General features: G+C 39.2%; 1 protein-coding gene across 4 annotated transcripts in view; it reads left to right on the top strand.

Annotated features, from left to right (window-relative positions):
• The window catches only part of KIF6 (kinesin family member 6), a 560,205-nt gene that overhangs the window by 109,348 nt on the left and 434,347 nt on the right, over positions 1–16,510 (top strand). For 3 of the 4 annotated variants that reach the window (XM_049891330.1, XM_049891334.1, XM_049891323.1), the window contains 2 exons: positions 6,992–7,139; positions 13,645–13,754. In XM_049891330.1, the coding sequence (XP_049747287.1) occupies positions 6,992–7,139; positions 13,645–13,754 (258 nt within the window). Of the gene's footprint in view, positions 1–6,991; positions 7,140–13,644; positions 13,755–16,510 lie in introns of those variants that run through there. The other variant, XM_049891338.1, reaches the window with a different exon arrangement.

The following is a 16,510-nucleotide window of genomic DNA, read 5'->3' as shown; positions in this document are numbered from 1 at the left end:
AGTCCACAAGAGCCAAAATATGACCTTGAGTATATCCCACCTGAAATTAGAGACCATCTCAAGAATAGATTTGACACATTGAACACTAGTGACGGAAGACTAGACAAGTTGTGGAATGACATCAAGGACATCATCCATGAAGAAAGCAAGAGGTCACTGAAAAGACAGGAAAGAAAGAAAAGACCAAGGTGGATGTCAGAGGAGATTCTGAAACTTGCTCTTGAGCGTCAAGCAGCTCAAGCAAAAGGAAGCATTCATGAAGTAAAAGAACTGAATAGAAGATTTCAAAGGGCGTCTCAAGAAGACAAAGTGTTATAATGACATGTGCAAAGAGCTGGAGATGGAAAACCAAAAGGGAACAACGTGCTCGGGGTTTCTCAAGCTGAAAGAACTGAAGAAAAAATTCAAGCCTCGAGTTGCAATGGTGAAGGATTCCATGGGGAAAATATTAAATGATGCAGGAAGCATCAAAAGAAGATGGAAGGAATACACAGAGTCATTATACCAAAAACAATTACTCGATGTTCAACCATTTCAAGAGGTGGCATATGATCAGGAACCGATGGTACTGAAGGAAGAAGTCTGAGCTGCTCTGAAGGCATTGGTGAAAAACAAGGGTCCAGGAATTGAGGGAATATCAATTGAGATGTTTCAACAAACAGATGCAGTGCTGGAGGTGCTCACTCATCTATGCCAAGAAGTATGGAAGACAGCTTCCTGGCCAACTGTTTGGAAGAGATCCATATTTATGCCTATTCCCAAGAAAGGTGATCCAACTGAATGTGGAAATTATAGAACAATATCATCAATATCACACGCAAGCAAAATTCTGCTGAAGATCATTCAAAAACGGATGCAGCAGTATATCGACAGGGAACTGCCAGAAATTCAGGCCGGTTTCAGAAGAGGACGTGGAACCAGGGATACCATTGCTGATGTCAGGTGGATCCTGGCTGAAAGCAGAGAATACCAGAAGGATGTTTACCTGTGTTTTATTGACTATGCAAAGGCATTCGACTGTGTGGATCATAACAAACTATGGATAACACTGTGAAGAATGGGAATTCCAGAACACTTAATTGTGCTCATGAGGAAACTTTGCATAGATCAAGAGGTAGTTGTTCGGACAAAACGAGGGGATACTGATTGGTTTAAAGTCAGGAAACGTGTGCGTCAGGGTTGTATTCTTTCACCATACCTGTTTAATCTGTATGCTGAACAAATAATCCGAGAAGCTGGACTATATGAAGAAGAATGGGGCATCAAGATTGCAGGAAGACTCATTAACAACCTGCATTATGGAGACGACACAACCTTGCTTGCTGAAACTGAAGAGGACTTGAAGCACTTACTAATGAAGATCAAAGACCACAGCCTTCAGTGTGGATTACACCTCAACATAAAGAAAACAAAAATCCTCACAAGTGGACCAATGAGCAACATCATGATAAATCGAGAAAAGATTGAAGTTGTCAAGGATTTCATCTTACTTGGATCCACAATCAACAGCCATGGAAGCAGCAGTCAAGAAATGAAAAGACGCATTGCATTGGGCAAATCTGCTGCCAAGGACCTCTTCAAAGTGTTGAAGAGCAAAGATGTCACCCTGAAGACTAAGGTGCGCCTGACCCAAGCCATGGTATTTTTAATCATGTGAAAGCTGGACAATGAATAAGGAAGACCGAAGAAGAGTTGACGCCTTTGAATTGTGGTGTTGACGAAGAATATTGAATATAGCATGGACTGCCAAAAGAATGAACAAATCTGTCTTGGAAGAAGTGCGGCCAGAATGCTCCTTAGAGGCAAGGATGGCGAGACTCTGTCTTACATACTTTGGACATGTTGTCAGGAGGGATCAGTCCCTGGAGAAGGACATCATGCTTGGCAGAGTACAGGGTCAGTGGAAAAGAGGAAGATCCTCAACGAGGTGGATTGATTGACACAGTGGCTGCAACAATGAGCTCAAGTATTAACAACGATTGTAAGGATGGTGCAGGACCGGGCAGTGTTTCGTTCTGTTGTGGATAGGCTCGCTATGAGTCGGAACCGGCTCGATGGCACCTAACAACAACAACAATGGATAAGTTGAGCATCTTTTCATGTGCTTGTTGGCTATTTTTATATCCTCTTTGGTGAAATGTCTATTCAAGTCCTTGGCCCATTTTTTGATTGGGTTGTTTGCGTTTTTCTTGTTAAGTTGTAGGAGTCCTTTAAATAATCTGGATATTAAGCCCTTGTTTTTTTATGATATATGGTCCCCCAATTTTTTTTAAATTTTTCTCCTGGTCTAGGTTGTCTTTTCACTTTAATAAAGTCCTCTGATATACAGAGTTTTTTAATTTTAATGAGACCCCGTTTTTCTATTTTGGCTTTTGTTGCTTGTGCTTTCAGTGTCATATCTAAGAATCCACTGTTGAAGACTAGCTCCTGAAACACTGCCCCTATGTTCTCTTCTAAGAGTTTTATGGAATTAGGTCTTTGATCCACTTTGTGTTAGTTTTCATACATGTTCTGAGGTATGGGTCTAACTTTATTCTTTTACATGTGGAAATTCAGTTTCCCCAGCACCATTTATTAAAGAGACTACCATATTTTTACACAAATAACACGTGTGTTCTATATTTTTTTCCAACTGCGCCCTCCCCCAGTGAGGTAATTTCATTAAGTGTGCTATGCTAATTCATAGCCAGTTTATCAAAGTACCTCAAGGGGAGGGGAGAAGGCATGGTTTGTATTTAGCACTCTTGTCAAATATTTATTCACCTCAGATGTACGTGCTTATCTCTGAACTATTAGGTCTATTTCATTGGTTTATATGTCCATCATTATATCAGTACCATACCGTTTTGATTACTGTAGTTTTATATTTTGAGATTGGGAAGTGTGAGTCCTCTTGTTTTGTTCTTTTTCAAGATTGCTTTGACTATTTGGGCCCTTTGAATTTCCATATAAATTTGAAGATTGGCTTTTCAGATTCTGCAAGGAAGGCTATTAGAATTTTTATGGGTATTACATTGAATCTGTAAATTGCTTTAGGTAGTATTGACATCTTGGCAATATTAAGTCTTCCAATCCATAAGCACAGAATATCCTCCCATTTATTTTAGACCATCTTTAATTTCTTCCAGTAATATTTTATATTTTTAGTGTACAAGTGTTTCACCTCCCTGGTTAAATTTATTCCTAGGTGTTTTATTCTTTGAGATGCTGTTGTAAATGGAGTTATTTCCTTAATTTTCTTTTTGGATTGCTTGTTGCTGGCATATAAGAGCCCTACTGATTTTTGAGTGTTGACCTTGTGTCCGGTCATTTTGCTGAATTCATTTATTAGCTGTAATAACTTTCTTGTGGATTCTTTAGGATCTTCTATATGTAAGATCATGTTCATCTGTGAAAACAGATAGTTTTACTTTTTTCTTCCCAATTTGGATGGCTTTTATTTATTTTTCTTGCCGAATTGCTCTGGCTAGAACTTCCAGTACAGTATTGAGTATCGGTGGTTAAAACAGGGATCCTTGTCTTATTCCTGATCTTAAGGGAAATGCTCTCAATCTTTCTCCACTGAGTATGATGTTAGTTGTGGGTTTTTTATAAATGCCCTTTATAAAGTTGAGGAATTTCCCTTCTATTCCTATCTTGTTGAGTGCTTTTATCATGAAAGGGTATTGAATTTTGTCAGAAGCCTTTTCTACGTTGATTCCTCAGGAACTGTTTCTGTTGAATTCTTGATTTCCTGTGTACGGGCAATACTTTCTTGTGTCTTTGTGTGTCTGATTTTGTTTTTGTTGTTGAACACTGAGCATTTTAACTAACTTAATGTGACAACTCTGGATATAAGATTCCCACCTCTCCAGGGTTTGCTGTTGTTGCTGCTGCTGCTACTGCTGTTATTTGTTTAGTGACTTTCTTGGACTAATTCTGTAAAATCTGTATTCTTTGTTGTGTGCGGCCTCTAAAATCGCTGCCCGATTAGTGGTCAGCTAACGATTGGACAGATATCTACTTAAATGCCTTGAACCAATCTTCCAGACTTTGATGGAAGGGTTCTGTGTGTGTTATGGGGCACACCTTCACCTCTCTGGCAGTTTACAACTCTGCCTTAGTCTTCACTTTCTGCTTGTGCAGAGTCTCAAGGTCAGCGAGGTGTGAGGTATAAGGACCTTCATAGGTCTCACCTGGGCATGTTCACAGCCCTGCACATGGGTGTGGCCTTTTACAGCCCTAGGAATATGTTAGAGCTTTTTAAAACTCCTGATAGACATCTCATTCTGAATAGTTTTCTTTTAAATTTTTGGTCAGCTTCTTGTTTGCCTCATTGGTATTGCAGCCTCAGGCAGCTGTGAGGTTAAACAATTGCTACTGACTGTTCTTAACAAACTCCCTGGGTATAGGGCTTTTGCAGTGAATGAGCTCTGAGTCAGATCAAACACAGAAGACAAATCCTGTGAATGGGGCTTTTCCAGGGAGCTGCCAAAGAGGTCAAATAGTGCAAATTCTATGGGATGAGACTTTTGAAGTGTTCCAGTTGTGTTCTACCCCTTCCAGTGCGTGCTAGGACTGTGAGGACTCCTAAACTGCTGGTTTTCATAGCTACTATGGTTATGAGGCTGTAGTTTTGCAAGACCACCATTGAACTGGGGAAAAGAGAGTGGCACTAGTCAAGTTAAAATGCCACAAAGTTCCCTTTTCTTATTGAGATTCAGCCATTTTTCTTGAGTAAAACTCACTGGATTGTTGTGAGTCTTTGGGTAATTTCCAGGATAATTTCTGAAAAAGTCAGTTTTGACAAATTTTTGCCAGTGTGCTCATTGTTTTAATGGAGCAGTGGATTTTCAGAGTTTTGTACTCCGCCATTCCTTTTCCTTTATTTTTAGTCATTTTCCTTTAGGACATATGAGACTAGAAGCACATGAAAATGCCTAGTGCCCAGTGGAGAGGGGGCACTATGTTGAGTTGGGATTGTGGGGTTCTATAGAAAGAAATTGGAGAAAAATTTTGCCTGTTTACATTTCTTAATTTTAAAAATTATAGTAATGTAATAAATAAATAGCCATGGAAAGATATATAGGTGGAGCCTCTATCCTTTTTATTTTATACAGCATTCTATGAACCTTTTCCATCTGGTTTTCCAACCCTCAGCAAGTAGGGAGTGGGGAGCGCATATTAGTATTAGAAAAAAAAAAGCAGGTATAATTAGGACAACTAGTAGTGAGAAGGAAGACTTAAGTATAAAAAGTAGATCATCAGAGGACACCATCTTGTAGCATGCTCCAGTATTCCCTTTTCATAGACTATATCTAAATCATAATGGAAATGCTAATTTGTGCTCTGTATTCTATGCTTTTTAAGTCAGGGAATGCCTAATATGTTTTAGAAAGTTTTCCATCAAAAGTCAATAAAATGTTGAAGGTTTGATACTTAGAGTTATAGACTTCATTTACCTGGAGCATTTATAGCCAAGGGGTATCATCTACAGGAACGATGTTGCTTATGAAGCATTTGCTACATCACTGGTGACAGATTCTATTGAGGAATAAGCGTCTGTAGTCATCCAGCATGGTAGTTCCAACATTTACAAGCTGGATGTTTCAACAGTGTGTTGTTGTCTCCATGTGTAAACACACAAAGAAAAATCATTAAACCTCTCAAAAGGGGAAGGTTGAACCACACAGTAGTAATACTATTTTGCTCACCACCTTATTAAGTCCTTTAAGTTTATAATCCCCAGCAACACCTTCTATCTACATAGCAAAAGATTCATTGATTTGTTACTGAAGATATTGTTAATTTAGTATTTGCATAAGTTGCTGAGAACTTAACTCACCACTGCATAGCAAGTTCTAACCAAAACCTGTGTGTTTTGAGGCAGCATCATGATGATAGCTTATTCAACATGCAGACACAAAAGCGTAATGAATTGTAGAGAGCTGTGGGACAGTATTTTACCAGAAGTATTAGAGCAGGAATTTCACTGTGAACAGTTAGAGGTGATTCTCTGAGGTGCCATCTATCAAAAAGCCATTCACAATGTGGGTACCATTAGCTGGCATCATCATAGCTGGTTTGATGAGAACAGGTGAGATCAAGGAGCCGCTTGTAACAAAAAAGAAAATAAAGCTGCACTAGTTTGCTGTTCCTTGTAGCGCAGATAAAAGACTCACTTTTGAAAGTCTGCATCATGTCATGTGCATTGTTCAAAGCCTTTGTTACAGGTGGTGGTCTACAAAAGCTGGGACAATCCAGGGTTCTTAAGACCACCGTCAGATCAAAGCTGCTTTGCAGGGCTGAGGAGCGCATATGGACTAGCATTGTCTACCAAACAGTCATTTCCAAGAAAAGGAATTTTTAGAGGATTTTCAGTTGATGCTGGTTATTATAGGGTACATAGTGACAAGCAGGGAACCTTGCTAACTCAGTGGTTAAGAGCTACAGCTGCTAACCAAAAGATTGCCAGTTCGAATCCACCAGGCACTCCTTGGAAACTCTATGGGGCAGTTCTAATCTGTCCTGTAGGGTCACTATGAGTCAGAATCAACTTGGCAGCAATAGGGTTTTAGGTAGCAAAAGAGTGTATCTGATGTTCTAGCAGGTAGCTACTGTTGTGCGTATTCATCACGTGAGGTACCAGGTGTCAGATTTGCATTTTGCCAAATTATAGGTGGTGATGTTTCCATAGGACCTTTTTTCCCCCCAGCATATTCCTTAATTCAAGCCCAGGATACTAAATGTAAAGAAAACAGTTCAGATGGCTAAACTCCATTTGAGTTATAGGCCCATTTTTAGAGAAAGGGATAGATGTGCTGGTATCCCTTGTTAAGAAAGCACAGTCTAGCTACTTACTCATGCATATAATATTTCTATAGATATTTCTATTAATTTTTATGATGTCTTTTTAATAGTGTTCAGGAAGATTGTTAGTAGAATGTAAGCCAGTTAATACAAACGCAATTACCTGTTTGGATATTAAAAGTGTGCCATTTCTTTATTGCAGTGCTCTGGCAGGTTACAATGGCACCATCTTTGCATACGGACAAACAGGCAGCGGTAAGACATTCACCATCACTGGTGGGGCAGAGCGTTACACCGACAGAGGCATTATCCCAAGGACACTATCATACATTTTTGAACAGTTACAAAAGGTATGAAACCTTAATTTAATTTTACATGTAATATATTCAGCAGAAATTTACTGCAGGCAGAAAATTTATTGCAATGTTTTATTAGATTGTATCTAAAAGAGGAAGTATTATTGTGTAATAACTCTGGCCTCTACATTTAAGAAAAGTTTGGGATTTTGCTGAGGAAGTGGGAACAGAGAAGGTGCTTCTCATTAAGGGCTGCTGTTTCAGCAAAGGTTCAAGGGGAGTTCTTCTGATACACTCATGGAGGGTACATCTTTTACCAACTAGTATCTTATATTCCTCACTAAGAAACTGAGGAATATTCAGGGTACATCTCGAGCTCAATTGGCGTAACATAGTGTAGAAAGAAAATGTTCTACCTCCTCCTTTGATGAGTAGCATCTGGTGTCTTAAAAGCTTGTGAGTGGCCACCTAAGATACTCTACTGGTCCCACCCCATCTGCAGCAAGGAGAATGAAGAGAACCAAAGACACAAGGGGGAGATTAGTCCAAATGACTAACACGCCACAACTACCACAGCCTCCACCAGCCTGAGTCCAGCACAACTAGATGGTGCCCGGCAACCACCATGACTGCCCTGACAGGGATCACAATAGAGGGTCCCGGACAGAGCTGGAGAAAAATGTAAAACAAAATTCTAACTCGCAAAAAAAGACCAGACTGACTGGCCTGACGGAGACTGGAGAAACCCCAAGAGCATGGCCCCCGACACCCTTTTAACTCAGTACTGAAGTCATTCCTGAGGTTTACCCTTTAGCCAAAGATTAAACAGGCCTATAAAACAAACAGTAATACACATAGTTCAACCATGTATGTGAGACTGAATGGGCACACCAGCTCAGGGGCAAGGATGAGAAGGCAGGAGGGGACAGGAAAGCTGAACAAATGGAAATGGGGAACCCCGGGTTGAGAAGGGGAGAGGACTGTTGACATGTCACAGGGGTGGCAACCAATGTCACAAAACGGTATGTGTATTAATTGTTTAATGAGAAATTAATTTGCTCTGTAAACCTTCACATAAGGCACAAACAATAACAAAAACATCACATTAAATTAAAAAAAAAAGGAACTGAGGACTATCCTTTTGCCAAACAGGCCTTTCTTTAAGCTACTAAAGCACTGAATAGGATAGTATGATTGTTCTCTTTTCATACTTTTAACAGGAGCCCAGAATTACCAGAGAAAAAATCCTACTGAAATTAATATTATTATGAAGAGAAATTCCATGCTATGTTACATGCATCACTTATTGAGTGCCTACAAGTAGCTGTGGCTGTGTTAGCATTTAATACAACACAATACAGCTAATGAGGTAGATACACTTATCTTCATTTTATAGATGGGAAAATTGAGCCTCAGGTTAAATATCTTTCTCTGGATTCGTATCTTTTAAGTACCTGATTTGGAGTACCATCCCAGGTCTGTCTGATGCCAAAGCCTATACTTTTTACTATGAGATACTCAGGCTCTGTATCTCAGACTGGCCTTGTTTCACTGGTTGTATTTAAACAAATTCTCTACAATGATTCATATAAATTATCTGGGTTCCCGTTTCCCCCTCTGTGAAAGGAGGGATTGTATTTTACTAGCGGATCTCCAGTGTCCCTACTAGTTCCAGCAGTTCCTTAGTTGTTCTCATCCCGTATGACACATGTCCTAACTAGGTCAGTGTAACAGTCACTCCAGAATTTCTCGACTCTGTGCTGTTTGCATTTTGAGTTGGAAACGATGAGGAGAAATTGCTGAGATCTGCATACTTCTAATTTCTACCCATAAAGTAGTAATTAGCCATTAGTTCAGCTCATCTCTCCCTGGCTCAAACACATCAACCCTGCATGGCAGAAAGTTTGTGAAAGAAAGAGTGTAGTGTGTATGTTGGCTCCAAAGCCCTTCTTTCGTTTACTCACTTATTTCAGAAGTTATCTGTTTTGTTTCATTCCCCTATTCCATAGACAGGGAATATAATTTTTAATAGTTTTTGCTGTTGGAGACTAATGTGGAAAGATCATTGAAGATGGTACAGGCAGACCTGGTTTTGAGAAGGTGTGCTACTTACCAAGTGTGGCATTGGGGCAGTTGCTTAATGTCTCAGTCTTGCAGCGTTGTGGTGACGGCCGAACATGCTGTATTTAAAGATACTGTCCACTTCCTGACACACAGTAGATGCTCAGTCCATGATAGTTATTACTACAGCCTTAATATCCATATATCCATATGTGGCCAAATGACTACTGACCAGTTTCAGAGAATCCTTTGAGCCTTTCAGAACAAACGAAGCCAGTGCCCCCGATTAAGCTTAACTGAATAAACCAATCCTTTCCCAATGGAAAGTATTTTACTTATTTCTTTTTAAATTTCGTCTATGGATAAAAAAAAAAATTTTTTTTTTTTTTACAATTCTAAAAGTCTAAATGTCTCCCAAGTACCTACCATCTGTTAGGTTCATTGTTTTAGATCTGTTTGTCATTGACATTACTCTTTTCAATTTCATTCTGAATGATACTAAATAACTTCCTGGACTTGGAGAGAGCCCATCAGACCAATTTATAGCCAGGGCAGCTCTTTATAAAGGGACAGGTTTCTGCGATGGGGCACAACACATTTATTATAATCAAACTCAACTGTGATGAAACAAGTCAGAAGCAACTCGAAGTGCATCGTAAAGCCTGTCCACATAGTATAGCTGAAAAATGCAGACTGGTACTCAGAGGCCACCAGTTGCTTGCCTTAGAGGGCCACATGAAATGCTTTAGAATTCTTAAAGGGAGCATTGCCTTATGCAAAGTATTTACTTCAAGTTAAACTCAGAGCCTCGTGCATACTGGTTGTAAAAGGCCTGCGAGTCTGATAGGAGCACATTTTCAATGATTCCAAGAGAGGAGAATTGATTCCATTTATTTTAGAAATCACTGCTCATTACTTTTGAGTATTGTGAGATTCAAACTTGTTTTGGGGCAGGCGGAAAGGCTGTCTGCAGGAAACATGTGTGTTATATTACAGCCTGGCAATCCTAAACACTAAAAAGTAATAAGAAGGAAAGGTAGCTTGCCACATAGCTCAGTGAATTTTCAGTGTGTTTTCCAATAAAAGTCTAGAAAATGCAGAAGCTGAGGGAGCCAAAGGCATTATTCCCATCACTTCAGAGCAGTGGACCTGCCATTTTCCTGAATTTTTATGATTTCTTCTAATTTCTGGAAGAAGGAAATTTCTCCATTGCAGACTAACATGCAAGTTGGCCCTTCTTTCTTCCTTTTACCTTTTATATTCACAAACTTAATTCTCCATTTGCAGGCTTTTAGAAATAATAATAAAAACAATAATAATAGCATCAACAGCAATAACAACCATTTGTAGATGTCTATTACGGGCCACACATTTTTTTAGTATTTTGAATAAACCAGTTGCCATCAAGACAAATCTGACTCACGGTGGCCCTGTGTGTGTCAGAGTAGAGATGTACTCCACAGGGTTTTCAATGACTGATTTTTCAGAAGTAGATTGCCAGGGCTTTCTTCTCAGGTACCTCTGGGTAGACTCAAACCTCTAATCTTTTGGTTAACAGCTGAGCGTGTTAACCATTTGCACCACTCAGAGACTCACAGGACCTTATTTCTCTGTCACCATTTTTATGGTGAAACAGTTGAGGATTAGGGTACAAGCACACTCGTGTAAGTGGCAGGTGCAGTGGTCAAATCTCTTTTTCTGTCTGATGGTAAGAGCAGCTCAGAACTTGTGCTAAAATCTCGAACCATAATCTATAGGCTGTTTCTCTGAGTTCAGATGAGCTTTAGAAATATGTTACATTAAACAGGAAATCATCAGGTTGCTAAAACATGCCCTCGGATCTTTAACCTGCTCTGAGAATGCTCAGGACAGGGATACAGTGTATGTGCTGACCATGGAACCCTTTTTCCACGAGTACTTCATGGGTTGTCTTTGGAAACACTGGAGTAGACTAAAGGCCACAGAGAATCTCTCTGGTGTTTGTATTCTGACACCTGTGCTAAACCAAGTTACAAGCCCCCCCAAATTTTGTTGAAATGGTGCTTTCCCTAAACTAGGGCACTAATAAAAATCATAGGGCCATTTGTCAGGATAAGCAGCCATTGTCCACCCACATCAGCAGGATTTCCCAGCATTTCATTAATAGAAATTTGTTTAGTAGAACGTCAGTCCATGTCGTCACCTTCACAGAATACCAGAATGTGGAATTTTTGCTGTAGCTGGAGTAAACATTCGAGTATGACAGCCATATCCTAGCTGAGAATTACCTTAATTTTTCAGGTATCATTTTGTTTTATGTGATGGTAGTGTATTTGAGTAGTTTGTTAAGACCAGATAATCATAGTAATTAATTATTAATGCTAATGCTATTAGTATTAATTAATGATTATATTCATTTAAAACTGAAGAACACTTAGGGATTCATTATGCAACTTTCTCACTTTATGGGTGTGAAAACTGAGACATGGCATTGTAAGCACTGCCAGCTAGTTAGCCTAGGGATCTAGCTTTTGATTTACAGGCCACTTTTCTCTATAACATGGTCCTCTCTCACTTTGAACAGCACTTGTCGAATTGGTTGTCTTGGACTGGAGTGGGAATCAGTCAGGAAGGTCATCCTAAGCAAATCTTCTGTGTTAGTACAACTTGCCAACCTTCTTGCCATAAACACAAATATATTGTCCTCTGGCAAGGAGCCAGATGATATTTGCAGAGATAGGAGCATTTGTGTTTTGGGAGGAATAAGAAAGTGCTATATTTTTTAAATTGTGTCTTAAGTGAAAGTTTACAGCTCAAGTTAATTTCTCATACAAAAATTTATACACACATTGTTATGTGACCTTAGTTGCTATCTCTATAATATGTCAGCACACTCCTCCTTTCCACCTCAGATTTCTTGTATCCATTCAGCCAGCTTGTGTACTTTTCTGCCTTCTCATCTCACCTCCGGACAGTAGCTGCCCATTTAGTCTCATGTATCCACTTGAACTAAGAAGCACACTCTTCACGAGTATCATTTTATGTCGTATAGTCCAGTCTAATTGTTGAAGAGTTGGCTTTGGGAGTGGTTTTAGTTCTGGGTTAACAGAGAGTCCGGAGGCCATGTCTTCTGAGGTTCCTCCAGTCTCAGTCAGACCATTAAGTCTGGTCTTTTTACTGGAATTTGAGTTCTGCACCCCACTTTTTTCCTACTTCATCAGGGACTCTGTGTTGTGTTCCCTGTCAGGGCAGTCATTGGTGGTAGTCGGGCACCATCTAGTTCTTCCAGTCTCAGGCTGATGGAGTCTCTGGTTTATGTGGCCCTTTTTGTTTCTTGGGCTAGTTTTTTCCTTGTGTTTTTGGTGTCTTTCATTTTCCTGTGCCGCAGGTAGGTTGGGACCAGTTGATGCATCTTAGATGGCCGCTTGCTAGCTTTTAAGACCCCAGACGCCACTCACTAAAGTGGGATGTAGAACATTTTTGTAATAAACTTTGTTATGACAGTTCATCTAGATGTCCCCTGAATCTGTGGTTCCCAGACCCCCACCCCTGCTGCTCTGTCCCTCAAAGTGTTTGGTTATATTCAGGAAACTTCTTAGCTTTTGGTTTAGTCCAGCTGTGCTGACTTCCCCTGTACTATGTGCTGTCCTTCCCATCAGAAAGTGCTGTTTTTTAATATTTAGTTCTAAAAACTGAACTTGGAAATGTCTCAAGAGCTGAAAAAAAGTCCCTGATTTGTTCCATCTGAGAGGGAGTGGGTCCCTATTGTCTGTTGGCACAACTGAGTTTAGGACCAGTCATCTTGACTTTTAGTCCCATCACATTGATGCCTATGTCATTACATTTCAGCAATGCCCCACAGAAAATACCTCTGTCTAACCAATATCCAAATATCCTTGATTTGCCCACTTGGGCCAGGAAAATTAACCCAACAGGCAGTGAACTGTTAATGTCCACTCATACCTAACTGATCTAAACTATATTCTGTACCCTGGAACTATCACTATTATCTATTTCACTAAAAATTTCTGAATATTAGGAAAGTAAAAAAAGAACTATGATTAAAGATGGAAACTATTTTGCTACTAGAGTTTTTAGACCAGAGTGATCATCTGTGTTTTTTGATGAATATTCACAGAATGTAAGTTTATTTCTTTTTGGTAACAACCACCCCTTTTTTTAATCTGGAAAGTAAAAAATGGTGTATTATATGGTTCTGCAACCAAGTTGGCTCATTGTAAGCGTATATTGACTTTTTATGTACAACGTGGAACCAATAAAAAGGAACAGACTGAAGTTGCTTGTAATCATGGGTGTTGGCCATTTAAAAAAAAAAAACCTTTCTGCCTATGGTAATTTGCAACTTGAAAGTGTCATGAACAGAAAATGTAAACTATACAAAGTCATAGAGAAAAAGAAGGACACTGTAAGGAAGCTACAGTGATAAATGTGTTCATCTTCCCCTAAACTGAATTGTTATTTAGAGCCATTAAATAATGTCTTTCCCTTTTCCAATCAGGACAGCAGCAAAATATATACAACACACATTTCCTATTTGGAAATCTACAATGAATGTGGTTATGATCTATTGGATCCAAGACATGAAGCCTCCAGTTTGGAAGATTTGCCGTGAGTAGCAGAACAACAAAGAATGGGGGGAAATTGCTTTCAGATGTTCCCTTCAGTTGTTTTCTTTGAAACTTTGTATGTTTCTCGTCTGAATCATAATTAGCAAACGCTGGATAACAGGATCTTTTTGTAACATAATGGATTTTTTTTTTTTTTCAGTAATGACAAATGGGCAGTAGTGACTGCCTAAAACTCACTTCTTGGGAAACTCCCTTTTGGAGCTGGTACAAGAGAGTGCAGTGAATGTTCTCTGAGAGCGGGTACTGCAGGGATTGATGGGATACGACAGTGCCACTTTTCTCTTACCACATGAAACCCTTTCACTCCTCTAATTGTGGCCTTTCTCTGAAGAAGGTATTCAAATCAGAGTTCAAGCAGCAATTAGAGAATCTAAAAGGGAGAAAGTAAAACCTTAAGTTTTCCCTCAAATGCTTCTCTACTGTTATTAACACTAACATTGACAATCATTTGGTCAGATTGGCGTGTTTCATAACTGAAAAATAAAGTCTTCAGAGCTTATCTATCAATGGAGTAAGCTACCCTGACAACATTTATATAACATTATTCCCTGCTTACTTGAATATCTGCCTGAACTAGACATATTATTTGACAATAGTTCATATACTTTTGTCTAGATGCCTTCATATATCAGAAGCTGCCCAGAGCAAGGAAACCTATTTTAATATTCTTCTTAAACCTTCTAAAATAATTTAAAAATACAGATTAATCCTCTACCAAAAAGATCAACAACCAGTGGCTTATTTTGGTTTGCAAAAGAAATAAGAAGGAATAATAAAGAAAATAAGTTATACGATATTCTTTCATTAATGTTGGTTAAGAGTTTTTACATATTATGTCTTTAATGCTGATAATATTCATGAGATGGAATTAGGAAAGAGGATTATTGTTTGTACTCTGATTATTTGTATAGGAATTAAAAGAGAGATTACTGGCTCTGTGGAAGAAATTGGCTTTAATGAAACTATTAGAATTGAGTTTACAAAAAAGGAAGACTTTCCACATAGGAGGAAAGGAAAAGCAATGTTAAAGACATGAAGGTGTGGTAGGAAAAGGCTATGTGTTATGGAGGCATGGGGAATAAAAGCAGAAAGGCCAACTGAAACCAGCATTTGGAGGGACTTCAATGACAGGCTTTTAGTTTGAGGTTGTTCTTTATTCTAAAACCAAAAAACCAAACCAGTTGCCATGGAATTGAGTCCAACTCATGGCAACGCACTATGTATCAGAGTAGAGTGTGCTCCATGGTGTTTTCAGAAGTAGATTGCCAGGTCTTTCTTCCTAGGTGCCTCTGGGTGGACCCAAAGCTCTTACCTTTCGGTTAGCAGCTGAGCACTTAACTACTCCAGGGACTCTGTTTTGGATTGAATTATGTCCCCCCAAAATATGTGTCAACTTGGGCAGACCATGATTCCTACTATTGTGTGGATGTCCTCCTTTTCATGATGGATGTAATCGTCCTGTGTGTTGTAAACCCTAATCTCTGCCTGTGGTTAATGAGGCAAGACAAGGTTATGTTAAAAGGATTAGGGTGGGATGTAACACCCTTACTCAGGCCACATCCCTGATCCAATGTAAAGGGAGTTTCCCTGGGGTGTGGCCTGCATCACCTTTTATCTTATAAGAGATAAGAGGAAAAAGAAGTGAGCAAAGTGGGGGACCTCATACCACCAAGAAAGCAGTGCCAGGAGCAGAGTGCAACCTGTGGATTCAGGGTTCTTGTGTAGAGAAGCTCCTAGACCAGGGGAAGATTGATGATAAGGACCTTCGTCCAGAGATGACAGAGAGAGAAAGCCTTCTGGAGCTGATGCCCTGAGTTTGGGCTTTTAGTCTACTAGACCGTGAGAGAATGAAATTCTGTTTGTTGAAACCATCCACTTGTGGTATTTCTGTTATAGCAGCACTAGATAATTAAGGCACATTCCTTTATTCTAAAAGATCTTAATTAGTTTTCTAGCTTCCAATCTAACCTATATACCTCTAGGCTAAATCTTGCTTAAAATTGCTTTCAACATGTCACTCTGCACTTAAGAGCCTGAAGCCTGTTAACAATAATCCAGGGATTCAACTCAGCTGTGATGAACATGGAGAAGGAGAAAGAAATTCAAGAGATATGCAAAAAGTAGATGAGATAAAATAAGTTGTTATATTTAGTACCTGATTGGATCTGAAAAGGAAGGGGGATCACAGAAGACTGGCACTCTCCTAATTTTACTGATTGAAGATGTTAAGCCTGGAGAGGTAAGCCTTGCCCAGAGTTTCAAAACTAATTGGTTAATGGTAGAACAAGGATTAAAAACCAAATACTCTCACTTTCAAGCCACAGTAGTAAAAATACTTTGGAGATTTTTATACTGGGGCCTTGAGAATTAAAGACTTACAAAGAAGATTTCCATTAGAAAACTTGATTGGGTGGTGATGATGAGTTTTACCTATACAACTTTGACATCTGAGAATATTATACTAGAACAAATTCCTCAGAGGTAGGAAGTGTGCTTTACTAGGTTTGGTAGGCTTTCTACTGCCTACACCATAGGAAGTACTCAATATGCTTTTAAATAATCTGCTGAATTGAAACTATGAATTAGACTTTTTGAAGGACAGAGTGTAGAGCTAAAAGATCAGAGGGCATGGGCTCTATGAATCTAATTAATGCAATTAGGTACGGCTTTACTATGGGAGGATCTAAGAATAAAACAACAACAACAACAAAGAAAACATTGAATTCTAAGACAGGT

This window comes from Elephas maximus, chromosome 1, assembly GCF_024166365.1.
Source record: "Elephas maximus indicus isolate mEleMax1 chromosome 1, mEleMax1 primary haplotype, whole genome shotgun sequence".
Taxonomy (NCBI): Eukaryota; Metazoa; Chordata; class Mammalia; order Proboscidea; family Elephantidae; genus Elephas; species Elephas maximus.
The sequence above is the reverse complement of the archived record's forward strand: the minus strand, read 5'-3'. Positions and strand labels throughout refer to the sequence as shown.